The 26,642-nt window shown below is 46.5% G+C and overlaps 1 protein-coding gene across 1 annotated transcript in view; it reads left to right on the plus strand.

Annotated features, from left to right (window-relative positions):
• The window catches only part of Btbd9 (BTB domain containing 9), a 367,740-nt gene that overhangs the window by 295,713 nt on the left and 45,385 nt on the right, over positions 1-26,642 (plus strand). The window contains exon 9 of the mRNA XM_051153392.1: positions 7,658-7,765. Within this exon, the coding sequence (XP_051009349.1) occupies positions 7,658-7,765 (108 nt within the window). The remainder of the gene's footprint in view (positions 1-7,657; positions 7,766-26,642) is intronic.

Genomic DNA, 26,642 nt, shown 5'->3' on the forward strand with positions numbered 1-26,642 from the left:
TGCTATCTGCTCCATGTGTCTGTGCCCAGAAGATGTGCAGCAGCATGACTGTGCCTTGTCAGCCACCGTGAGGCAGCCAACCAGACCCCATACATCTGATGCCATCTTCTTGCTTAAGGAAAGGTCTATATTACAAAAGAGTTACCTTCAAAATACAAAAAAAACAAACAAACAAAAAAAGAGCTTTCTCTCTGAAGGATGTTGGCCTAGACATAGTTTTCTTATATTCATATCAAACACATAAAATGGAAAATTTTTCCTTTAAAAAAATGACTGTTTAGTATGAAATCTAGATCCTAAAACTGGGCCAAAACTTACTTGTTAAGTAAAAAATAAAGATTTGCCAAGTGACTGAATAATCTAAAGGTAGATGGAGCACTGTTAGACCATGCCAGAAAATTAACAAATGACACAGACAAAAAGCTTGTGTTGAGAAGGAAATGTGCAGATTACAAATTGTCATTTTCCCTACATGTGGCAATGAATGCACAGGCAGTGTGAATGGTTGTGCTCTGTGCAGATGTGAGCCCAGCAATGCTTAATCACTCACTGCTCATCGCACACTCTGCTCTGGCTGACAATAGAGTCCTGGTAGTTCAGAGTCTGCTCTTCCATTACAGCCCAACCTTGAACTTAGAGCTTACTATCTCCAGGCAGGAGAGCCACGGTCCTTGTTAGCCGTTAAAGATGTCTAGTCCTGTCTTGTCTGAAAGCTTTGGAAGGCGTTGCTTGTCTACCTGTGCACAGTTGCACCCATCAGCCTGCTCTCCACTTCAGCGTTCCCTGGATCATGCTGTGCCAAACGCAGTTAGAATTAGAGATGCAACCCCTCTTCTGTCGACATTCATCCTGATTTATTTATTTATTCATTTATTTATTTCCTCTTGAGGCACCAGTGCATAAACAGAACCCACAGAGAGCAGACCACCAAGAGCCCAGCAAGAGTTAGCCCTGGCCAGGGCCTCTGTGTCTGTTTCCTGGAGAACTCATCTTGTGTCCTCTGTAGTCTGAGTAGGAAATGCCCTCAAGGCCAGCACATTACAAGGCATGGTGCCCAGCCTATGATGTTTTTCAGAGACAGAGGAACCTTTTAGAAGTGAGGTGTAGTGGAAAAGAATCTGGCCATCTGCAGAATGCCATAGGAGGAATGCTGAAACCCTGGCCCTCCCCCAGCTCACCTTGTTGGCCACCAGGCTAGAAGCAGTTTCTTTCACTGACACCATCTCACCACAGACCCAGAACCAATGGGCTGACAGCTGGGTACTTAAGCGTCAGAACCTGCTATGGCTAGGTGTGGTGGTGCACACCTTTAATCTTAATACTTGAGAGGCAGAGGCCAGCCTGCTCTACATAGAGTTCCAAGTGAGACCCTACCTGAAAACCAAACAAACCTGGGTAGCAAGATAAACCTTACTCTATTTAAAATTTATTATCTCAAATATTGTCACAGTGATGGAAAGCTGACAGGCGTGACCTCCTAGCTTTGAGAGGTTAAGCAGTATCCCACAGTACGTGGAGACCATGTTGTGTTCTGACTAGCGAACTTGCCCAGATACCATTGCTTGAGGTGAGGCCTGCGGTTCCCTCCTGATGTTAGAGGACTGGAGTTCCCTCTGTCCTGGAAGGCTCCAGCCCACTGGGATGCGCAGTTCCTTCAGTGTGCTCATTTCTGAGATCTTCAGAGCAGCCATGTAGTCTCTCTTGCCTCCGCTGAGAATCTCTCTGCAGAGGTTGCAGTCCTCCGGCTGCTCTGCCCAGCTGGGCTGTGCCCCCAGCCTGAGAACAAGTGACCGTCAGATGCTGTGGCAGCCAACACCAAGAGTCCCTTTCATCTGTGGGGAAATTCCTGCTTTTCACCAGCAGAGTTGTCGCTCAGAGTTCTGTGTTGTCATCGGGCAGCTGCTGGCTGGCTGTCCTCTGTTGACCACAGGGGTAAGAATGGTGCCCTCGCCATTGTGTTCTGTCTTTTGCTTTGCACTGGAATAGTGAGACCTGGATTCTTCAATGAGGTGAAAGCCCCTTAAGTCCCCGCTTGATCGCAGGATCTGCTCTTTTCCCAGATCCTCTGTTCCAGCATCTGTCTAGCCCTCAGCACTTTGCTGGCCCTTGGACCCTTGGCCCTGCACTGTGTCCTCCTTGTCACTATGGTAAAGCTCCCCAGCACCCCTGCCCTGCTGGTTGGTTTTTTAGTGTGCTTGGTGATTAGTCAGTGCATAGCCCAGTCGGCCCCTTCAGAGCCCCCCACATTGACCCTATCTCTACCCCTTTACCTTGTCACCTCACACTTCAGTCCTGCCACTCTAGATCTCTAAGGAAGCTGCCTCTCTGCAGCAGGAAAACCATCATGCAAAGGGAAATTTCCTTCTGTCTTCTTTGGTGTTTCCTGTTTGTTGTCTCTGGAGTCTACTTGCTACCACACACCTTTGCTCCAGTGTGATCTACTAAGACTAGTTCACTTAGGACTCGTTGGTTCCAAGTGAAGGAAGCCAAGTAGCGGTGACCTAAGCCGTAAAGGTGGCTTCATCATTATTGGGCAGTTTCTCCCAATCCGTCAGGCAGAGACTGATGGCAGACATGGGACTGAACCCAAACACAGGGATGTGTCAGGAGCAGCCTGGCTGCGCAGGCTCTGCTTCTCACACCAATGGCTCCTTCCTTCCCCATGTCTGTGATGAGAGAAGGCCACCCTGGAACATCTGCCTCCTTGTTATCTCATCTAAGTGAGCAGGGCCAATTAAGCTAGACACGCACTACATCCTCCAGTGTTGAGACCCAGCATGGATCTGCTTTCTAGGCTGCAGCCACATCTATGGGACAGCCTGGGCCCAGGGACTCCACACCTACTTTTAAATGGGGCTTCAAGCAGTTCTCAAAGAGAATGGCCAAGTAGTATGCAGTCATAGCAAGCCCTCCAGTGCATGTGCAGAGGACTATAAACTGTTAGAACTACAAGAACCCCAGGAAACCAGACACTAAAGTTCACAAGGAGTGAACATGATCATAAGTAGGTTCAAAAGTTTACCTAATGGTGCTTAGCATTTGGTAAATAAGTTTTGAATTGTTAAATGAAAGAGCCATTTCTGAGGAACACAGAGTTTCTTTAAGAATATTATGTGTGCATTTTTGAGGTTATGGATGTCTTTGACTGAAAGTTTGTAAGTGAATTCTGTAAGTTATTACGTTGCTAATCGTAGCTGGTAGCTGGTCTTGCTGTGGTTGGTTGTTTTCCTCAAATGAGGATGCTCTTGCAAGCAGCAGCAGTGTTTGTGTCCCCATGTCTTCCAGCGAGGTTGCCACAAATGATAGGTGATTAAAAACAAGCACACGGACCCTAGCTCCTGGTCTAAAGGCAGCAGTTGAGTGGCGAAGCTGTTGGTCTCTTCTACTCGATTTCAGCCATTGTTCATAGTCTGGCGTGCAATTAATCCCTTAAGAAAGGGATGGAAAAAATGCCATTCAGCACACATAGTTTGTCATCGCATGCATAATGCAGGCTTTCCAATTAGAATCTACAATTTGGGAACTTTCTTTACAGACTGATGAGAGAGCAATTATTTTAAGAAGGGAAAACGCAGTCCACTGGGTTTGCCTCCAGTCACTTCTGACTCAGGCCACAAAGATAAGAGTTTTGAAATCATATTCACTATCGAATTTTGTATCAAAACACCAGCAAGGAGAGCAATTAGTTGCTGTAAACTGAGCCCCGGGTAATCAATGGTATGCAACCAGCCAGAGCATTTATGGAAGATGCAAGCAGAATCACATCTGCTAATCAATTATAAAAAACCAGCACCTCGCTACTTTTAGGGAGACTCCATGGTAAGAGCAAGGGGAGATGGGGGAGACAACATGTAATGTCACCAGGCACTTCATGCAGCGCTCAGTAGATGGTGAGGTCTGTGGCAGTCATTCACAGCCCTGATCTGCATCAGTGAATCTCTCTGGGATAAAGCCAATCTCTTTGAAAATGGCTTCTGATACTGGGGTGGAGGAGGGAGGGCTATGTTTAAGGAGCGCATCTCCAGTAAGGTCATGAGGAGTGTCTGTGCTGGGTGATCACCCTCTGCAAACATTCCCAGCCAGATCACAAGCCAGAAATATCTCTATGCTGTCAGTGCAAAAAACTAAGAACCAGTTGCGGGCAGACAAAGAAGTGAGGGGGAGTGGGTCTTTACACTGTGCCTAACAAGAGCCGGATTCTAATCTAAGGAAGGAAAGGAGCTCCATCAGGTTTCTTTAAGGGTTTTTAACTGTACCTGCTTTTTAAACAAAAGGATTTATTCCTGATAAAGCCTAAGTTCCCAGGAAATATGCATCCTGGTACACGGATTTGAATCCTCTAAAACTCCACATGTAGAAGACAGAGCCCTACATTAATAACCTGCCATCGATCAGTGTCCCTTACACTCGAGAGTCACCATGACCCTGCATTCCCCAGGGACTCTTCATAGAAGACGAGAAAGGAGATGTCGCAACCAGTCTGTGCTCTTGGCTGCTATTCAGGAAAGAAAAAAAAACTTAGGCTAGGAGAAATTACTGGGGTAAAGATCGATGGACTAAGCTAATAAAAATTAATATCTTTAGCATGCCAACTGTGATAGGCAGTGAATTAATATCCTTTCAATGCAGAGGGCATTTTGTAAGTCATTAACAATAGGATAAATATAGAAAATACACAAAGTGTTCAAGTCCAATGTTTAAAAAAAAACCCTGCAAATTAATGAAATGTGTTTCATCTCCAACAGTAGTGTTTGTTTCTAAGTGTGATTACTGGCCAGATGCACAGAAACAGCCACTGGCTAGAAGCCACTGGCAGTATAACCTGTTACGGATGTTTTCCTGGAGGTGAGACAAGAGAGATCTACAGCTATTACACCACAACCTCAAAATGAGAATTTTTTTTAAACAAACTTTTGAGGGAAACAGTGGATTTAGCTCAGAATACTTATTGAAGACTTTTCCTAACAGTGGAATCTTCCCAGCCACCTAAGTGCTGAGCACTAAGAGACTGGTTACATTGTGAGACATCAGGAGGATGAAGTGCCATCAAGTCAGTACCTAGGATATAGATGACGTGAGACCTGAAACTCACTCTATAGACCAGGCTGGACTTGTACTCAGAGCTCCACCTGCTCTGCCTCCCAAGTGTTGGATTAAAGGCTTGCACCACCACTAGTCAGCTAACAGGTTCTTCTAATACTTGAGTCAAGAACTCTGAGGACGTTTATTCATAATTGCTCATCTTTCTGTTTCTTCTCCATGGCGCGTTTCCTCAAGGCAGTCTCTTCCCATGAAACCTGTTGCGACCTGGTTAGATTCTGTCCCACAGGAGGCAGTGTTTTCATTTGGGTTCTCTGTAAAGGCACTCCTGTTTATCTGGGAGGGTGGGGGCTGTAGTCCTCTGGTTCTTCCTTAATAATCCAGAATCCCAGGGAGTGGCGGCCACGGTGGCACTCACCTTTAGTTCCAACAGGAGGCAGAGGCAGGGGGAGCTCTGAGTTCGAGGCAGCCTGGTCTACAGAATGAGTCTAGGACAGCCAAGACTACACAGAGAAACCCTGTTTCAAAACAAACAAGCCACAACAAAACCTAACAACAAAAATCAAAACAAAACAAAAACCAGAACCCTGCTGAGCGTTGTCTCCAGGGAACCTGTTACTAGAGAGCTGTGAGATGAAAAGACCGCCTAACCTGAGGCCCAGCAAGCAGAACTTGCAGCTGGGACTGAGACCTGAAGGGAAAGGAGCGGTGTCATGGCCACAGGCATGTCATCCCAGCTTTCCAGAATCCTGAAAGGCAAGGATCAAAAGTTTCAAGGCCTACCTAGGCTGTGGACTGAGAGTTCAAGGCCACCCTGGACAACTTAGATCCTGCCTCAAAAATGAAAGTCAGAGGCCTGTGATCATAGCTCAGTGGTGATACACTTGCCTAGCCCTAGGTTAAGTACCCAGGGACAATTACAGCAGCATTAAGTCTCCACAGTAGCCTTATGCATGACACAGAACAGTTTGTGCAAGGAATTTCATTGACTGTAATAACAAGATTACAGAAGACACTAGAAATAACTCTTACAGAGTGGTAGATTACGTAGAAATACGATCCAGATACATAAACTAGTAGTAACAGGACATTTGAGAGGTAGTCAGAGAACTGGGTTTTGATGGGATACCAGTTGGAATCCTGCATCACTCACACACTAACAGTGAGCTTACATATGGTACTTACAACTTTAAGGCTCACTTCTACCATCTATATAATGTGAGGTGAGCAGTCATGCTTGCTAAGAGGATATTTAGGTGGTTATAACAGACCAGACTGTGCAGAGCACTTGACTGTGGGGCCTGATCCACATAAGCATTAAAGAAATGTTAGCTGTCCTGATCGCCATTGTTACCGCTGTGTTTGCCCTGCTGACATCCACTGAGCACTGCCTGTGAGTGAGGATGCTGGTCCAAGCTCTGGGTAGAGAAAAACCATTCAGACATGGGCATTGCATTGCCTTCAGGGCACTCACTGTTGTAGCTGACTAGAGGCACATGCATGTGACCTCCTGTTAAACAATGTGATATGCACATACTTTGTTTAGGCAAAGATGCCTGATACAGTAGAAATTGGTCATCTATTTCCTCTGAAGCATGATCAGTAGCCAAACACAGATCCTATATCGAAAGGCTCATTTCATTTTAGTTGAAGAACCAAACATGTAGAGCACGCACAGCTTGATGACTATTTACATGCTCCTGCAGCCATGTAGCTACCACTGAGATCAAACTAGCACATCTCTGGACTTCTAGAAGGTACCCTCCTCCCATGTTCCAGTCAATACCTTCTGTAGGAGGAGGAGCTATTCTGAAGCTAGGTGAGTGTATTCTGCTTTGAACTCACACAAATGTACTCATACAGTCCATTGAAGTTCTCAGCTGAGCTGCAAAAGGACTCATAGCGGGATGGAGATAGTAAGTTCTCAGATAATGAGTGTGTTTTCCACTGCAGTTAGCCCTCACACATTTGCGGCCCACATAGTTGGACATTGATTTAAAGGTTTGGGTTTGCATAAAAGGGCACAGAATTGGAATTTGTAACAATCTTGTAGTCACAGAACTCAAGAGGCTACATTTATGAGTTTATATTCACATATATGTCAGGGTATGTGAATACATAAGACTGTGCATAGGTCTTGTATATATAAAATATGTCCAGTGTCATGTTCCTGAGGACTTGAGTAAGCACTGACTTTGGGGACGCTAGGACTAGTCTCTTAAGAAACAAGTGTATCTCCACAGTGGGTAATCTTCCAGAGTCATGTACAAACCTGGGAAGTGCATGTTGGCATCAGGTAAAAAAGTGCTGAGACCCTGAGCACGAGTTTCTGGGAAGTTATCCTTAGCTAGCTCAAATGCTGCAATGACCATTGGAAAACCTAAAAAGGAGGCATTCTTCCTCCTAAGCCAGTACGAACTTTGCTGCTGGTGGTCAGCAGCTCCCCAGGACTGGGTGGTTAGTGAAGCTGACTTCCAAAGAGCTTCACTGGGATTCACTCTCCTTCTGCAGCCCTGCATGCAAGGTGGGGCAGGGGAACAGGGAAGGGATAACACAAGACTGCCATGACAGTTCAGTTAGGATGCAAAGACAAATGCAGTATTCTTTCTTTGTTCAGGTTATTACTCTGGGACTGTGACGATCGAAGCTACAGCTACTACGTTGAGGTTTCCACCAATCAGCAGCAGTGGACCATGGTGGCTGACAGAACCAAAGTGTCCTGCAAGTAAGTAGCATCCTTTCACTGCAAGGCAGCCCTCTGTGGGCTCAGAGGCCCCTGAGCAGATCTATGCAGCCACCAGGGATTGAAGTGCATTCCCATGATCCTTTGTTTCAGTTTTGACTATTAAGCGTTTAAATGAGTTTACTTGGTGTGCCCATATAAGTTTTTGCCTGTGAACTGAACTTGAAAATGACTGACATACTCAACTAGGGAAGTAAGAGACTCCATTTGTAGTCCATCTCTGATCTCCAAGCTGCTCACTACCTTTTTAGGAACTTTTACTTCCTCGGAGAATGTTATACAAGTGGCTGCTGTGGGCTCTGTTGTCCTCCTCATCTCAAGCCTTTCCTCATAGCAGCCCTCACCTCACCCAGTGCCTAAGCTGAGGGAACCACAGTGGCATTAGGCGTTCTACGGCCTTTGGCACTGGGGCTTCTATTCGAGCTCACCTCGAAGGATGCTGTGAGTTCTGACCAGGCTTGAATCATGGTGCATGAAGAGAGCTCAGGGCCTGGGAGCAAAACAGAGCAAAGCTGAGACTTCGTCTTTAAAAACCAAGTTATGATTCTATGTTAGTCAGCTTTCCATCCCTATGGCACTGAGAAACAACCTACATGGAGAAAGGGGTTTGGGGGCTTGTGTTTCAGAGGTTCCTGTTCATAGTCATGAGCTTTCCAAGTGACCAGTGGGGGAGCTAGAAGAAAGGAGGTGTTGGAGGTGTTGGGGCCCCAGTGTCACCTTCCAGGTCATGCCTTTGGTGACCTCACTTCAAGAGGTCCTGCTACCACCTTCTATTACCACCCAGGCTTGGGACCAAATAAGCCTTTTACACATGGGCCTTGGAAGGGCATTTTACACCCAAAGTATAATACCTTCATGAACTCTTAAGTTCCCCCTCACAAAGTGTATAACTGAGTACTTGTTTAGTCACTCACAGAATTGTGCAACCATCACTATCTGACGTTCTGCAACATTTTTATTACCTCCTCCACAAAATTAACCTGTTTCCCTTTGACTCCTCAGCATTTGGTAATTTACTTTCTGTCTCTGGATTTACAAACTACGGGAAGCCTATGTAAGTGGCATCATGGTATATGACCATTAGGTCTTGGTTTCTTCTCCGTGGCATGTTCTCTAGATCATCCTGGCTGTATCTGTCACGTATGAGGATTTTCCTTTTGTCTGGGTGGATAATATTCTCTTGTGTGACCTCACTTCCTTTCAGTATTCATCCTGACAGATATTTGAATTGCTTCTCCTCTTTAGCTTTAGTGACCGAGGCTGCTTTGCATACTCCTGCACAGGAGAGCGTGTGAGCGTGCTGTTGAAGTGTTCTTGGATATATCCCTAGTGGAAATTGCTGCATCACATTTCTTAATGTCATTGACAGTGAGCTTGACTCAGGGTCCAACCAGCACTACTATTAGAGTGACTGTGTTGAACTTTCTGAAGAATGGCATAGCCTTGAGCAGCGTGTGAGGGACCAGTTTCTCATTCTTGCTAGCCTTGTCATCATTACCTTTGGCCACAGTCAGTCCCAGGGGAGTGAAGTGGGCACTGCTGAGGCTTAGATTGGCATTGCCCTGTGGCTCGTGCTGCTGAGTGTCTTCTCCTGTGCTTGTTTGGCTGTAGTTTCTTTTCTAATGCCTGTCCTTTCATTGGTCTAGTTGGTTGGTTGCCAGGTCTCCTCACCCACTAGGCGGTTGCTCTCACTGAGTTATGTCCCTGGTCCATGATTTCTTAATGGCACTGATGACAGTGTGTTTGATTCAGTGTTCAACCCCCTCAGCTCTACTACACAGCATGCTTTATGGTGACATTCATACTTAGGGCTACAACAAACAAGCTTCAGTGTTTAGCTGGCTTCATATAACAGTGTGATTAACAGTCCACATGGGAGTTCCTGCTTATGAAGTAGACCCTTCTCATGGTTTGGGGGCTTATCAGCATCTTCTTCTAGCAGATGCAGGTCATGGAGGCAGAAAGAGAGGTTGTAGCTGGTACTCAGATGCCCTGCCTTGTGTGGTGTGCCTTCCTTCTACTCAGGTGTCACTTGGACAAAAATAGCCTGTCCACACTAGTGTAGTAGGGCCACCACTTGTCAGGGCACATGAGTCCTGTGTGAGCACCTTGGCCACAGTGTAGGAAACAAGCTATTATCTGCTAACTAGTATTCCAGTACTTTCATATATTGTATCTCATGGTCTGCATACAAGGTATTTTGTGGGATGTTGCCCTCATTTTATAAAAGAGAAAATAGTTGGGAGAGAAGAAGTGTCAGAGGTGAAGTTTTAATCCAGAGCCTTTGCAATGTAGCACGTGCTCTATAGTACCCCAGCTATCACTGAAGAACAACAAACCACCCTGCGTGGAGAAACGAGGGAACAGGTGGGTTACTTTGTTCCCAGTGCTGGACCCCTTTACAAACAGTGTTGTCTGTAGGCCCTATGAGCCACCTGCCCGGCTCCTCTCTCCAGAGCCAGGTACTGAGCACAGTCTCCATGCCAGGCTAGCTCCCCACAGCTCACTGTCTGGCGCTCTGGACAGTCTTCTCTGTCATTTGTATGTTTCTTTACAAGGCTCCCTCCAGGGAGCTCCACAGCCTTCCAACAAGAGCACACTCGCACACACACAGACGCCTGTCCCAGTGGTCTGTCAGTCCCTGGAGTTTTGTGACTGGAACTCCTCTGTGCACACATTCTCTCAGTGCCTTTGCTTGCCCATCATCATCTGATTGGTTTGTTTCCATTCACTGATGGGCTTAAATAATTGACAAGATTCCAACTTTGATTGTAGCACTCAGGTTCTCCAGAAGCGTTTTACTGTTAATAAGCTGTGGATGATGATGCATCACTACAAAAGAGGAGGAAAAGGAAGGCAAGATTCTGTCGACCCCATTAGAATCAGTGGAGCCAACAGTTAGGATTTTACATTTACAGATGTAAATTCAGTTTACTGTACCTCTCACCATTAATGTAGTCCTTAGAAAGATACGCAGTTTTCTTCTTCACTTAGGTGCTTCAGAGCAGATGTTGAGAGAAGGTTCTTTGAGCATGTGGAACGTAGCCTCCCATGACTGAGAGGCAGCATGGGTAGGGGTGGTTGGGTGCACAGAGGTGTGCTGTCAGGGTGAAGGCTTCTCTCCTATTGTGATCATCCTACGTGGGCGTGCCTCCTGCCCGTCCTTCCTGTGTTCTAACCCTTACCTTTAGCCTTCAGACCTTACTTTCAAATCATAATTCTCTTTCTCTGCTCGCCTCTAAATTATTGAGCCCTAATATTTTCTAACAAATGCAAACACACATAGAACATTGAATGATACAGAGGGACCATTGTGGAGATCAAAACTTGACCTTCCCATATTCGGTCGACTCCTCAGAGGTGTAGACGCCTTTGACTTTCTAGGCTGTTTGTTTGTTTTCTTTCCTGTTAACGTATGTACTATCAACAGCATCTAATTTCTCTATTTAGTTTACTATCCTTAATAATTCCCTGGTGCAACAAACTAAGAAATCTTAAACTACTTATTTCTGGGCTACATTTTTTCATATTTAGTTCTACTACAAGGCATCTTTTTAAAATGAATGGTATGCCTGACCGTTTCTTTCTGATCCACTCTTTAAGGACAGTCCCTCTTGATTTCTCACTTTGTTGATGAAGAAGTGGATATCCCGTGTTTCCCTCTGTCTCTCCTAACATTTCACTTCTGTCTTTCCTTTTCCCCTCTTCTGTCAGCTGGCCACATTAAAATAGTAAAGGTTTGTGATACTTATTTTAGTTATAATAACTTGGAGTTAAACTTTCTGTGTGGCCATAAACATTGTCCAGAAAATGTCTGGTAATTGGTCAATGAGGGAAGTGCTACACTGCGCCTCTAAGCACATGCCCTCCTGAGGAGAGCTACGTGCCAGACTCCAAGCAGATGGGCGAGGCCTTCTGCGAGTGCTCAGAATGAAGCTGCGGTCAAGCAGCTGCCTGTTGTTGCCCACGGTTCCTGATTGCTCAGCTCTCCTGTAAGCGACACTCCTGGAGCTTCCGTTCACTCACTGGTTAATTCCGGGCAGATTGCTTCCTGCACCTACTCTGCAGCTGTGATGTAACATTTCTTTCCTGTTGGGTTGCATTTTCTTGTTTTCATTTTTTTGTAGAGAATGGTGAAGGGTTAAAAATACCCTTTCTCTGTGAGTGAGATACTGACCTTGGGCCCAGTTCCCTTGCTTGATCCATTCTCCCCGAAACCTCACACAAATGTGCTGCTAAGCAGCAGTGTTTATGATAAAATCATTGCTGGCCCATAAAAGCCCTTGGCCTGGGAGGCTGCACATGTGTGGTTAGAAGCCGCAGCTGGAACCCCTGGGAGTGGCGGCTGTGTAACCGGGCATGCCCTGCTATTCTGGGACAGAGCCCGGTGGGCTGCTGCAGGGGAAGCTGCTTCATGTTGAGGGTGTGAGGTGTACCCCTGGGGGTCTCCACATGCCTGTTACTCAGCCACGTTCACTGCAGATCTCATGCAGGATGCACAGTTGTGCAAACTGCTACAAGGAAGAAACACCAGTGCTGCCCCGGTGGTTAGTTGCTTTCCCATTCTCTCTTGTAGGTTACCCTGAAGCCCAGTACAACTTTTCTGGTGTTTTGAGTGAGAACATTCAGTTAAGGTCATTGACAGACACAGTGTAGAGTAAGTCTGTAGATTTTGTTTCAGAAGAGGTATGCCAAAAGTAGATAATAAGACTTTTTACAGTCACAGTTTGATACGGAATTGCGTTTGTCTAGAAGTTAATTGTTCCCGTATAAAATTCAGCCTTTCAGAACCTCAGACTTCCTGCCACTTAGCATCCAGTGTTGATGACAAAAAATCAAATCTGCTGCTGGCCCAATTCTTGTAGTAACCTAGCTTCCTCTTTAGAGGCTTTTAGGGGTATTTTTCATCCTTGAGGGGCCGACAACTCACAGTACTGTAGCTATGCATGTGTTCCCAGCCATCCACCCTGTGCAGGTGGCCTCAGTGGAAAGCCGTCTAGCTCACAGCGTACGGCAGAAGAGTGCTTTACAAGCCCATTTTGTAAACATCCACTCAAGTCCTTCCTCCTCTTACCGTTTGCAACACCTTTAACATTGCATTCCCTTGGTTGCTGCTTTTGCATATTTTAAATTTTTTTATGACGATACATTCTGTGGTTTGCGTGCCTGTGGAAGCCGGAGGACAGCTTGCAGGAGGGAGTCCATGGGGAGAGCGCAACAGAGGGTCCAGGGATCCAACTCAGGCCCTCCAGCTTGCTGGCAGATCCCCTTAGTGCTGAGATCTCTCTCTCTGGCCCTGTTTGAGGTGGCCATGGCTGGATCGGAACGTACTGTGAAGACCAGGCTGGCCTCCGAGTTGGGATAACCCTCTTTCCTCTTGAGTGCTGGTATGACAGATGTGAGCCACGATGCCTAGTTTCCCTTTGTATTTCTTTGAAGCCGTATTAGAGGTTTCCAGAAGTAGAGAAAAGTAAAAATATCTGCAATGCGGGCCATCTTGCATCTGAATGCCCCCCAGTGTTGCCTGGCCCCCTTAGGGTTAGCTGTTGATAACCCAATGCCTTGACTTGCTTTCTGTCTCTTTCTCTGACTCACTGTACCTCCACCTGTCACGCAGCTGCCTCACTTCCTGTTGGAGTGTGTCTCTCAAGTGCTGACCCCATTGTGTCCCCTCTTTAAGCATGTTTTTGTCTGACGAAGTGTTAGGGACCTTAGCTGTCTTTCCTCCCAGATGCAGGCACAGGGCAAACAGAATGACTAGCTCTGATGAACTGAGTGGGGATGGAGATGGAATGTTGTTGAGGGCGTTCTGGTTGTGATCTGGAACCCCTGGTCTAACTCATGGGTCCCAGTGTCCTCACAGAGTAATGTCTGCCTGCCAGCTTGGCTGCCCAAATCCCTTCTGCAAGCTTTAGTGTTCATTAAAAAATGATGTTGCAGAGAATTTTTAATCACTTTAGAAAAACACATACGTACTGAGGTTTTTTGTTTTTTATTTTTTGAGACAGGGTTTCTCTGTGTATCCTTGGGGGTTTAAGAGCAAAGTACAGAGCTAGTGGTGCGCATGTCTTTAATCCAGCACTTGGGAGGCAGAGGCCAGTAGATTGCTGTAGTTTCTGGACAGCAGAGCTACACAGAGAAACCCTGTCTCGAAAAGCAAAGCAAAAAGCACCACAAGCAGAACTGAGAGCATTGCCAGAGGGGGAAGATGGTGGAATCCCAGGAACTCTGCCACCACTCTGATAGTGCTGCCTTTGTGCAGTTGGGGTACAGAGATTATTTCTATTTATTTACAGAAATATTAGAAAAAGCTACATTTGAGGGAACTGTTTTCTTGCTACAGTCATAAATGCCTTGTAGCTGAGTGTCCTTGACTGCATTTGCAAAGCCTGGCCTAGTGGAGCTGCCTGTTCTCTTCCCAGTCAGCACTAAATCAGGGAGTTGCATGTTGTGTGGAGCTCTACCCCAGCAGCTACTCGGGGCACCTAGCCGCACCCTCCTCCCAGCCCTCCTGGAGGCCCGACCAGGCTTAAGCCTGTACAGTTTCTACAGTGTTCTGATGTGAGATCTTCTCCATGACTTCCCCAGCAAGCGCCTCACAATCCCTGTGTCTTGGAAAGAGCTGCCTGGAGCTCTTCTGGGCTGCTCCCTGTGCTCTACATGGTGATGGCCACATCTGAGCTGCAGCTGTCTGCAGCTGTCCTGTGCCCCTAGCTGCATGTCAGACACCCAGTCCCAAGAAACACTGTTTATTCACTGGGAATCTTAGAAAGAGGGAGGAATTGTGTTTCTTCTTCAAGCTCTTCCCTGGCTGAGGACACCAGGACATTGTAGGGTGGAGAGTTACAGCCTCGGAGTGTCTTTGAAAGTGTGAGATTGAAAAACAGCACATTTAAACCTAGTGACCAATTTGCCGTGGTTTTTCTGCATCATCTTTCCCATTGGTGGTGACAAAAGTTTAGAAAGCAATTTTCCCCACCTATTTTATTTCTTAGCCAGAATTCAGCATAACAAAAGCTTTGAATAAGTTCTAGGAAGTCATAGCTAGCCATGCAATCTGTAGTTGTGTGAAAGGGCTCATTGTCACAAGCCTGCCAAGAGACAGGTAGGGTTTTTCTGTGTTTTAGATTTGTATGTGTTTGAATGTCTTGCCCATGTGTATTGTATGTACCATGTATATGCCCAGTGCCCCCAGAGATCAGAAAAGGGCATCAGATCCCCTGGACGGAGTTAAGGGTGGTTGTGAGCCACCATGTGGGTGCTAGGACTGAACCCAGGTCCTCTGTGAAAGCAGAACACACTCTCTACCACTGAGCCATCTTGTCAGCTTCAGCAGGTGGGTTTTGAAGAGGGCACCGTCCTCACCATTGCTGCCACTGTGAGAAGTTCACAGGTGGTGTCAGGGCTAGTTTCAGGGAAGGGCTGTCACAGAGAGACCCTGCTGAAATGCCAGGCTCCTCCTCTTCTCATTCCCGCAGGGCTTGCATGAGTGTGTTTACTTGTTCCTTCTGGAAGTGTGAGCCAATTAATGGGTGCTGGTTGTGTAATTGTCACTTTCTAACAGCTGGATGAAGATTTTATTTTTCTCTCTTCATACTTAATTCTATTTTTTTCACACTTTGACAATAATGAAAAAGCCAGTCATGTTCTTTATTTTTTAAAGGGCAAACTCCTGATGTTAACTTTTGTCAAGACTTTTAGAACTTGAACAATAAAGAAACCGTCCTTATGAGAAGACTACCCACCCCCAGCAGAAGTCAGAACGCACAGATCCAGTTGTAAAGGGCAGGCTCCTGCATATCGGAGCTTGTCTGTGGAGGGGCCTGTGTGCACCGCTGCTGCTTCTGAGCGATGGAAGGTCTAAGGGAGGTGACTATTTTAGAGTCAGAAACATCAGCGGCAATTCGTTTGCCAGACCTATGCTTTGAAGGAGGACGTTTTACATCACATAAAGTTTGTGATGGGAAGCAGACTTGGGGCCAAGTCTGTGAATCCCTGAGGACTGACTCTGAGTGGTCTGCAGGTCGTGAGTGAGGAGCTCCCTACCCAGAACATTTGACAGCTAAGGGAACTGGAAGGACCAGGTCTTCTCGGGTAGGAACCGAGAATCTTGGAGCCCTTGTTTCCCTCTTCCACGCTTCGCCACGGGGCTGCGTTGTTCTATAAGGACAGTAACTTTCCGTGTGCCTCTTATTTAAAAAAGAGGCATACCTTAGTGAGTGGCATGGGCATATGTGAAGTGGGCACGGCAGAAAGGTTCTTCTGTTGTCACAAGGTAACTTTCATATTAATATTCCGAATGACAAAAGCAGATCAAGGCTGCACTAGTTCAACTGCCAGCATTTCTCCAGTTGACTAACTGGTCCCCACTTTTCTTCTATGCACCCCACAGCTTGACTCCACATACTGTAGCCAGTGGCCTTTCCAAGCACAACCTGCTTAGGACCTAAATTCATCACTTAGCAGGAACACTCTGTATCGGCTCTCTCCTGCCTCCCCAGCTGCGCCCACCCTACTTCCTCTTTCCTAGTTCCTGTCTCTCTAGCTTCCCTTCCATTCCCATCACACACCACGTTCTGGACTAGCCCAGCCCCTTGTACTTCTGATGGGCCAGTCTTGTGCCCTTTGATGAGTTCATCACTGTTACATATTCCAGACTCTGCATTACTACTCACCTGATGGCTGGGAGGTCTCAGCCTTCTTCACAGCCTTGCATTGAGTCTTCATTGGCGTGGCAGTTAAGTTGCTGTTGGTCTTCCTCACTAGATGAGCTCCAGGAGAACAAAGATCTGGTCTTTATGCATTGGAGCCCAGCAGTGGCCTCGCACTCATAGAGGGCCCGTGTTGACAGCTCTGAGTGAATGGCTATGTAAGGACCATTACTGTCTCCGATTGTGCACACACATTGGCTTCATTTGCATAGATACCTCACCCTTAGGCTGTCATCTCAGAGTTTGATCAGGAAGTCCGTACATCCTAGTTTAGATGGTGACTCATGGAATAAGATGAGCTTGGCGGAGATGGTAAGAGTGGCTCTGATAATGCCATTTTGGAGATTCACATGTATCTTCCCAGCACATCCTTAGTTGTCCATCTGCCATCTTTGATTCGCTAATAGCTGTCTTCCCTTGACTTTATTTCATCACAGCCCAAGGTCCAGTATCCTCCATACCCTTCAGTGCTCCTCAGTTTATGACACAGATCCCCAGTCACACTGTATCACTTGAGACTGGTTATGGGCTGGGAGTCCATTTCCTTTCTCTTCAGCTACTGTTAGGAAAGTTTTTTATGGAAGCCCAAGTGCTTTTAGGACTTGTGCCAGCTGTGCGCCTTGCACTTCAGAGATGGATTTGATTTAGAATCCTAACTTTGTCAGGTTAATAGCTTTCAATGGCTTCTCTGAATTTTCAAAGTAATAGGTTAAAAAAAAAAAAACTTTTTAAAAGAACACTGCCCTTGAACTCTGGAGATGGACTCAAAACCATTCACAAGTCATTCATGTGCCTCTTCCTCCTAGGAGAATCAGACTACCAGAGTGACCCTGGCTCTGGAGTCCTGAGTTCAGCCATCTCTCCTAGCTGTGGATGGCAGCAGAGCATCATCCAGCACCACCCTGGCTTTCTGCTGCAGACACTGCTAGTGTAGGATTGGCCCCTTGACCCTAGAGCAAAGCGAACGCTGGGCACCACAGAAGCAGTTGTCATGATGTACCTTCTAGAAACCCAGGGTCATGATGCTGTCTCTGAAACACATAAGGAGAACCCCTGCATTGGCCATGAGCAAAGGCACAGGAAGGGAGAACATATCTTTTAGTGACCTGCCTCACTTTGTAGACTATACCCTAGAAGTCATGAGCCAGCCTCTAAGACCCAGTGAGGTTTTCTTGTGGTCACATATTGGTTAAAACTGGCTCAGACCTGTCCCTGTCTCCTACTACTTGTCTGGTAACCCTGGTTGTGGGTTGTTCTTGCTTGTGATCCCATTGTCCCCGTAGAGTAGCTTTAGCTGTCGGCTGAAGACAGTCACAGATCGTTCTAGAACATTTTTTGTCTCCGCTTGGCCAGCTCTCATCTTCTTTTCAAATGTTGCTCTCACTACTAGAGCATTATGGTTAGATGTCACGTGTCATTTCTGGACTGGTCTGGTCCGGCCAGGCTTCCTAAGCTCACAGGTAAGAGATTGCTTGCCTTTTACCCAAAGCAGTTACCCAAGTCTGTGCTTTAGCTCAGCCAGCTGGCCTCCCCAGTTCCTCCTAAAACCCCACCCAATGACCAGTTTTTCCTGACCTTATCATTGGACACTTTTTTATACGATTTGATAATAATTTTAGATATTCTTAGATCTATGTCACAGAAGGGAAAGGGGAAGAAAGATAAATTGGGGGGGAAATGGTGCTTAAAATTCCAGCCATTTTTCATTGTAAAGTGTCATTGTCCTCTTGAAACACAGGGCCAGCTTGCTCCACAGAAGCTTGTGTTGTTTTGTAACCACATGTGCAGCCCAGCCAACTTCCATTTGGTCTTGTGTTGTGACGTCAGGGGAAATCTTGAAGAGACGGGGAGACATTGCATTAGTCATGTTCGTATTACCCCCTTCTCTGGACAACAACCACAACAAACAGCAGTGGCAACAGCCAGGGCGCTAGCATCAGAGACTGCTTTAAGAACATTGAAAGTCTTAATCCAGGCATCTGCCTTGCTAATGGGAAGTTGAGGTGGAGGACACTGTGCTTCCCCAAGTACATGTCTAAAGGCGGGGTTCAGATTAGAACCTTGGTCTCCTGCTTCTAAGTCCCAGCTCCCAGCTTTGTATAACTCTTTACACCATGGTGGTGTTATTTTTGTTGTTGTTGTTGTTTTTGTTGTTGCTGCTGTTGCTGCTGCTGTTGTTGTTTGGTCACTCTGTAGACCAGGCTGGCCTCAAACACAGAGATCCACCTACCTCTGCCTCCCAAGTGCTAGGATTAAAGGTATATGCCGCCTCTGCCTCTGCCGCCGCCGCCGCTGCTGGCTCCGCCGCTGCCACTGCCACCACCACCACCTGGCTAACACTATAGTTTAAAAAAAAAAAAAAATGACAGTAGTGCTGTGAGAACACAGACATGATGAGAGTGTAGCATGAGCTAGGGTGTTTTCTGGGCCTGTGCATCCACAGCCTTACTCCTGGCCTTCATCCATATCACAACCGGGAGAACTAGTGCTTTACAACCAAAGGTCATGTGTACTCAGCATATGGAGGTGTGAATCAGATATAGACTGACTTCCAGAGTTGCAACATGGGCTACAGACTACAGAGAAACCCACCTCTATTCCTATATGATTTCCTACCTACAATCACTATTACTTCTTCCATTGAATGTTAATTTGTACAGCCTATTAGCTGTATTATAATTCATAGTTTGAAGTTGGTTTTCTAAAGTACAGCCCCTACACTGGTGTTCAAAGCTAGATCACCCAGGGGGTCGCTATGCAGGCTGTACAGCATGTTAGCCTCTGTTTTCCTTCCCGTTACCTACTTTTAAAAAATCATTATATTGTTCATTAGGCCATTTATTAAACTATTGCCTTCCACTGAGAGGGACTCATATGTGTGGTTTTCTTTTTGTTTTAAGCCAAGGCCCATAAAGCATATTTCCCCCACAGTTGACATTTTCTCTTCACGATCCCTTGAAATGGAGTGTAAGTGATTTTCAGTACTGTGTTGTAAATTATGCACTGAGTATCAGTAATAAACATTTCTTACAAAGTTTTAGAGTATAGTTTCAGGGCGGTGATCATCTGGAATTGCACACATTTGCCAGCTGTTGTGGGGAAGGGGGGAGGCTGGCTCTTCACAGACCTTGCTTTTTCCATCTTTATCCAAGTGTATACAGTAATGCAGAGCCCGTGTTACCAGCATAAACAGAATGTGCGTGCCTGGTGATGTGGCTTTGCACTTGGGCCTAGTGAATGACTGTCTTGTTTGCCTTCTTCCTCCAGGCAGCATCACATGTGAAATTTGTCCCAGAGAACACATGGTTTCCCTTGCTACAGAAGCCACCTTAAGAGATGCTGCCAGGCGTGGTGGTGGTGGTGCACGCCTTTAATCCCAGCACTCGGGAGGCAGAGGCAGGTGGATTTCTGTGTTTAAGGCCAGCCTGGTCTACAAAGTGAGTCCAGGACAGCCAGGGCTGTTATACAGAGAAACTCTGTCTCGGAAGACAGAGAGAGAGAGAGAGACATTAGACAGACAGACAGACAGACAGACAGACACTGGTTGCTCACCTCTGGTGTTCAGGAAGGGCCTCGGGCAGGCAGGGAACAGCAGTGTGTGACTGTGCCAGGCCAGAGTAGCTAGTTGTGTGTTCCAAAGAGCTACTGAGTCTTCCACCTGTGTGCCCCTCCTCTAGGGTCCACTGAGAAAAAATGTGCTCAGAAAAGAAACACCCTGGAGCCCTAATTACTTGTTTGTCTCACATTTTTTTTTTTATGAACTCGTTTATTTCTAACTCAAGATCCAGTCCTGTGCCAACCTACTGTTGAAGTCATAGATTTAAACCAAAGGATCAAGTTGATGCCCTCACAGCACTATTGGCTCCTAATACCAAAGCCTCTGCCTGTTTCAGCAGCTGCTGCTGCCAACTGGGAGCCTTACCACACAAAGATGATTCTGTTGCCCAGTGACCAGAGAATCCCACAACATCAAACAGTAGCCAGGGTTTTGGTAAGACAAAGCAGCCACAATTACAGAGGCATTTATGGACTTGTAGGCTGATTTCAAATTTATAACCTCATATGACAGTGGTATGCTATTCCACCATTAATATTAATTAACTATAAATATCTGAGGAAATGAGAAGGGACTGGAAGCCACGGCCTCTTAAGCCTTTCACATTTGGAGAGAGCTGCTGATGCTTTCAGGAACTGTCCTCTCCTGCTGCCGCTTCCTAATTAACATCGTAGCTCAAGTGGCCCTGAATCACTTCCTGGCTGGGAACTTCAGTGTGTGAGGCCTGGGCTGATGTGTTCTGAGCCACTGCTTCAGGCCAGGCACTGGGCTGGCACCCTACTCCGTGGGCGCACAGCTTAAGCCCATCCCAGGGTCTCAGGACCCTGCCAGAGTAAGATGCTGTGGTCCAGGTGCAATCAGAGGCATCTGCGAATTCTGACACACTCATGTAGGCCACGTCCTCTCCACTCATGAGGGGTTGAGCAGCATGCTTAACCAGGAATTGCACCACACAGACTGATGGGCTCGGCCTTGGTGCATAGTACAAATGAGGGTGTCTCCTGCAGCCTGCTAGAGGGAAGTTCAAGTGTATCTTGTCCCAGAGATGGCAGGATTGCAGCCTGCTCTCTGCCATTTCATTTTGTTTGTTTGTTTGGTTGGTTGGTTGGTTGGTTTTTTATTAAAACTGTTGTTCAGCCATGGGAGGCTCAGTAATGGATGATGTTAGGTTACACTCCTGTCCACCATTCTTCTGCCTTCTCTGATGATAAGTACGGTAGTTCATTTGTAGTAAGCACTTGTGCTCTGTATAAACTGTAATCCTGTGTCATATAAGCAGTCCTTTTCCACTTTGCTTGAAAACAGAGGCGTCCGGCTTGGCTTTAGTCATAGCCAAAATGCGCTGTCTTCCCTTCACACCAACATGGCACTGTTTCAGAGACATATTTTTTTCACAAAATAGATTGACAAGTTAGCTTTCCAAGTTTGTCCAAAATGTGTGATGCTTACTCTTGTCCTGAACTGCCAAAGGCAAATCAAATTGTTCTAAAATAGCCCTACATAATTAAATGATGCTTTGCATTCTTCAGCTGGCTTCCACCGTCTTCTGGCCTTTTCTCAAGGGATTAGTATATCTTGAAGCTAGCTCAATAGCTTGGACCATAAAACTGCCAAGTCTCAAGTTATTGTTTTAAATTTCCTATAAGATTATATCCCAAGTATAAATGAACTTGCCCCAATGACTCAGTGTCCTTACTGAGAGAAGAGCCTTTGCGTGCTGTGTGCTTTTCTCACCTTAGTCACATGCTTTCAAGATTGGATGGGGTACTTGCACTGGTTTTTAATTTTCTTAATCACCAGAAAATACATTTAAAATATAAATAGGCCAGAGCTTTACACTGTGACCATCCTCACCTCTGTGTCAGTGTGTCGTTGCTTTTCCTTGATAATCTCAGGACTGCACATCGTTCTTTAATGATTGAAGCTTGCTTTACCATCATGCTATCTGCCTCTTCCCTTTCTGGGGTAGAGCTTACAGTGTCGAGCCATGCATTTCCTTCTGGAGTTCTCCTGATAGTTCTATTCTGAGCAAGACCAGTGATTTAGTGATGTCAGAGAGACCTTGTGGAACCTTGTGATGAGAGTCCTGGTGCTTCTGTGGTCACTGGGCACTGCTGCCTGACAGAACCATCCTGGCATTTAACTTCCTTTGTGACTTGCTAAAACCAGAGAAGATGCAGAGGTTGTAAGCTGACACCTCCTAAAAAAGTGACCTTGCCAGCTTGCCTTTTTGGCACAGAAGGTTCATTAGAAAAGCAGGTTGATACGCTCTCTGTGCTGGACGAGTGAGGAAGGAAAGAGAAGATAGAGCACTGCCTGACATGCTGCTGCTTTTATATCGCTTTGAAATGTACAAAACAACCTAGAGAAGAAAGGGCTTAGTCTGCTCTCTGGTCCCAGAGGAGCAGATTCCTTCATGGCCAGAATAGGATGGCGTGACAGCAGGAACAGAGAGCTGGCTGCCACCATCATCCTGTATACAGGGAGCTGTGAGAGCAGGAGGTGCAGTGGGGCTATAAACCCTGAAAAGGCCTGCCCTGGCTACATACTTCTAGCAAAGCTGTACCTCCTAAAGGGCCCATAGCCTCCCCAAACAGCCCCTCCAACTGAGGACCACCTGTTCATGGGGTGAGTCAGTCGGCAACCACCACGCTTGTTGACAACATACACATCACGGAGGACTGCTGCCCACTGCGCCCTGCTCCAGTGTCACCAAGTGATTGCTTCTAGTGGCCAGTGAGATTATAAAGAGGGAAGAGAGTAGTAAGGACAGGATAGGGACCAAGACTATGAGGGGACAAGGCAGATTTCATGCTTCCTCTCATGCATGGAATCTAGATTTAAGCAGACATACACAAATATACATAGATAACAGATAACAGGAAAACAGAGGGAGACTCTGAGAGGAGGACGGAAAAGACCAACCTCATTATGGGGAGGAGGGAAAGAGAGGTTAGCAGAGGACGAATATAAGCAAAGTACAACTATATATGTATAAAAATGTCACAAGGAAAACTATTTTGTATTCTAACTAAAAATAATAATTAAAAATAAAAACATAGGCCAAGTGTGGTGGTGCACACTTTTAATCCCAGCACTCAGGAGGCAGAGGCAAGTGGATCACTATGAGTTCAAGGCCAGCTTGGTCTACAAAGTGAATCCAGGACAGCCAAGGCTACACAGAGAAACTCTGTCTCAAAAAACCAAAAAACCAAAATCAAAAAACAAACACACATACACATTTTAAAAAACCAACCCATTAAAAGGAAAAAAAGAAACTGGGTACAGTGGTGCATTCCTGTAATCCCAGTGCTCAGGAAGGCACAGGCAGGCAGATCTCTTAAGTTCAAGACCAGCCTGGACTACAAAGAAAGTCCAGGACAGCCAGGACTACACACAGAGAGACCCTGTCTTGGGGGAAAAAGAAGCCAAATCACAGGACAAATGAATAGATCATAAAGACAGTTATTAGAACTGAAAATAGTGAGCAGATTGTGCCTTTCCAGGACTCAGCTGCTCAGCAGTGAGGTGAGACAGGTGTCCCGTGGAACTCTGGCTGCACCCAACATGTGCAGGGCTGCTCAGGGTCGTTTTGTCCTCCACCTGACGGTCCATCTGAAGACCTGTTCCGAACATGCGAATCTGGATGTACCATCTCACAGCTGAGCGTTTTAGGAGCTGCTTCTTGCTTCCTCCTGTCTTGCCTTCCATTGAAATTGCCCCCTGGCATGTAAGGCTGAGTCTGCTTTATCCCTAAAATGCACTGACCCAGAGGAAGCACAGTGTCAATCAATGTCCATAGAAGACTCATTTGAAACAAAATCCTGAGAGCCCTGATGTGATTGGTAGCCACATTCTCGCTTTTTTTTATTTCTAGCCCAGCCTGTTGCCTTTGGGGTTTGTGTAGATCATTTGAATAACATTAGGACTTTCAGTTCTTTTCTTAAAAGTTATTTTTATTTTTTATTTTATATGTATGGGTGTTTTACCTGTACCATTGGAGCCTGGTGCCCACGGAAGCCAGAAGAGAGGGCATCAGATCCCTTGAAACTAGAGTTACAGGCAGCTATGGGTGCTGGGAATTGAACATGGGTCCTCTGGAAAAGTAGACAGTACTGTTAACCGCTGAGCCATCTCTCCAACCCGAGTTCTTTTAAATATTTGTGTGTGTGTGTGTGTGTGTGTGTGTGTGTTCTGGGTGATTGTGCTCATACGTGTGTGTGCAAATATACATGCCTGTGAACACTTGGAGGCAAGAAGAGGGTATCAAATCTCTAGGAACTGGAGTTACAAATGTTTGTGGTATACCTGTCTTGTTTTGTGGGTGCTGGGATACAAACTCGGGTCCTCATGACTGCAACAAGCTTTCTTGGCTGCTGCTGACCATCTGCCTGGCCCCAGGATCTCTATGGAGAGCCCCATGATGTTATCGGTAGCTAAGGAAACCAGTTCAGATGAGGGTCTTTTCTTCAAAGCAGAGGTGATGGGTGACAGGTAGCCTGTTTTTTGGAGACAGGGTTTCTCTGTTTAGCTTTGCCTGTCCTGGACTCACTTTGTAGACCAGGCTGGCTTCGAACTCATAGTCATCCACCTGCCTCTGCCTCCTGAGTGCTGGGATTAAAGGCATGTACTACCATGCCCAGCTTGTCTCAGCATTCTTTAGAAACAGCTAAATCATGCGTTTGTTATTAGCACTGCAGAGGAGAGTAAGAGGGTACTCTGGAAAAACCTGTGATTGTAATTCCAGAGAGGACCAAAGAGACAGATCACATTCCACCCCTAGCCCTGCAGCAGCTGCTGGATTGCCTGCTGTGAGGCCCTTGTTTCCTGAGTGATAGGCCTGTCCTTTGTGCTCCTGTCAGGGTGTGTGCCTCCCTACACCTCAGAGGTCTGTGACACCTGTGTTTTAGTACCATTGGCTTTCCTGTGGGACTGTTTCTATGTGTTCAGATATGCTCTATAAAGTCTGTGTGGCCTCTTCTGACATCCAGAGAGATCCTGAGCACCAGAAACGGAGACCTGACCGTCAGGGAGATGCTCGCCTGTGGAAAGTCTTGGATAAAGCAGCAAGCATTGCCTCTGGATATCTATGTGCCTGTTGTTTCTTGCCTGATTGCTCCTGTGACGTTTTCCAGATGTATGGGTGTCTGCGGCCCAGGACTGTTTGCTGCAGAGATGGCCCAGTCTCATTTCTGTCACTGGCCTTCTGTGGTAAGCCTTAGAAGTGTGGTGATCTCAGCTGTTGACTTAGGCAGTGTGCTGAGAGCCATGTGGTGTTGACAGTGAGGCGGCTTCTTACATCTCTACCTTCAGTCATTTCTCTCCAGCTGTCTGCAGCTCAGTCCTCTGGGAGAGCCGGGTGCAGTTACAGCTAGGCTGCACTTGCTGCCGCCTGCACTCTGACCCCTCAGGTCAGACCCTTTAGGCTTCCTTTTTTTTATCTAAAGGATAATTCATTGCATACCAGAAGACACAGCTGATGCAGACTTCTAATTGTTCATCCACTTCACAGAGTGCCCACTGTGACGTCAGCTGTGCCAGACAGAAATCCAAGAAATTGAAGAGACCAGGGGAAGGAAGTTAAGGTTTACAGCTGGCTGTTGACAGTAGCACAGTAGAGTCAAACTTGCCTTAGTAACAGAGCTGTGCAGTCCCCATGTGGTTGTGGAGTTTACTGTGCCTCTCCTGTGCGGATGGATACCTGTGAGAGGGCTGGGAGTCTGCCTGGGGCGGTGCAGCCACTTGCTAAGGCGCAGCGTGTGGGTGGGAAATACCCAGCACTGTCAGGCTTGTGCCTGCTATACAAGTAGCAAGCTTGGCCTATGCTGGTGACTGCTTTGGGGATAGTTTCTGCCGTCTTTTCACATGAAGAAGGAGGGTGAAGATGTAACACTAGCTACAGAGAAAGGATGAACCCAGCCTTGCTCTGCCATGAGCTGACTGAGTGTCTCTGGACAGGCTGACCACTATCCCTGTTTCCCTGTCTCCACATCTATAAAATGCCATCCCTAAAACAAAGCTTGAGTGTAGGCTCTGGGGGCTGGTTTTATTAAAAGAGTGTGTTTTATTGTTATGCTCACCAAAACCATGTATAATAGTTACATAAAGCAGAAGGCAGGATGGGCTTACTGCTGAAGTTTCTTTTACTTTTTGCACGCATGGCTCCAAAGCCCCAGCATAATACCATGGCCTCGTAGATGTGCAGCTACCCACAGACATGCATGCTACACGTGTGTGTATGTGGTATGGGGGAGAACAGACCTCCCTGCTCCTCCTCTTCCTTAGGCCCCTGTGTGTACCCAAGCCCAAGCAGCAGCAGGGTCACAGTTCTACCTCCAACACAAAGCTGCAACCTTAAAACAAGAGAACAGACTGAAAGTTACTAAACACCTTGCCTCCTGGAAATGATGGCTGAAACTGCGAGTCAGCTAGGACAACAGGCTCAGGGGCCAAAGCACAAGGCAAGGAGAGCTGGCTGTATGGAAGGAAGGGTCGTGAAGTTCCCCTTGTCCTTCTGAATCACAAGTGCACCCTCATGACTGGCTGCTGTCTCCTAATGAAATATTAACACCCAGAGGTGTTGGGTGTGCAC

This window comes from Acomys russatus, chromosome 11, assembly GCF_903995435.1.
Source record: "Acomys russatus chromosome 11, mAcoRus1.1, whole genome shotgun sequence".
NCBI lineage: Eukaryota > Metazoa > Chordata > Mammalia > Rodentia > Muridae > Acomys > Acomys russatus.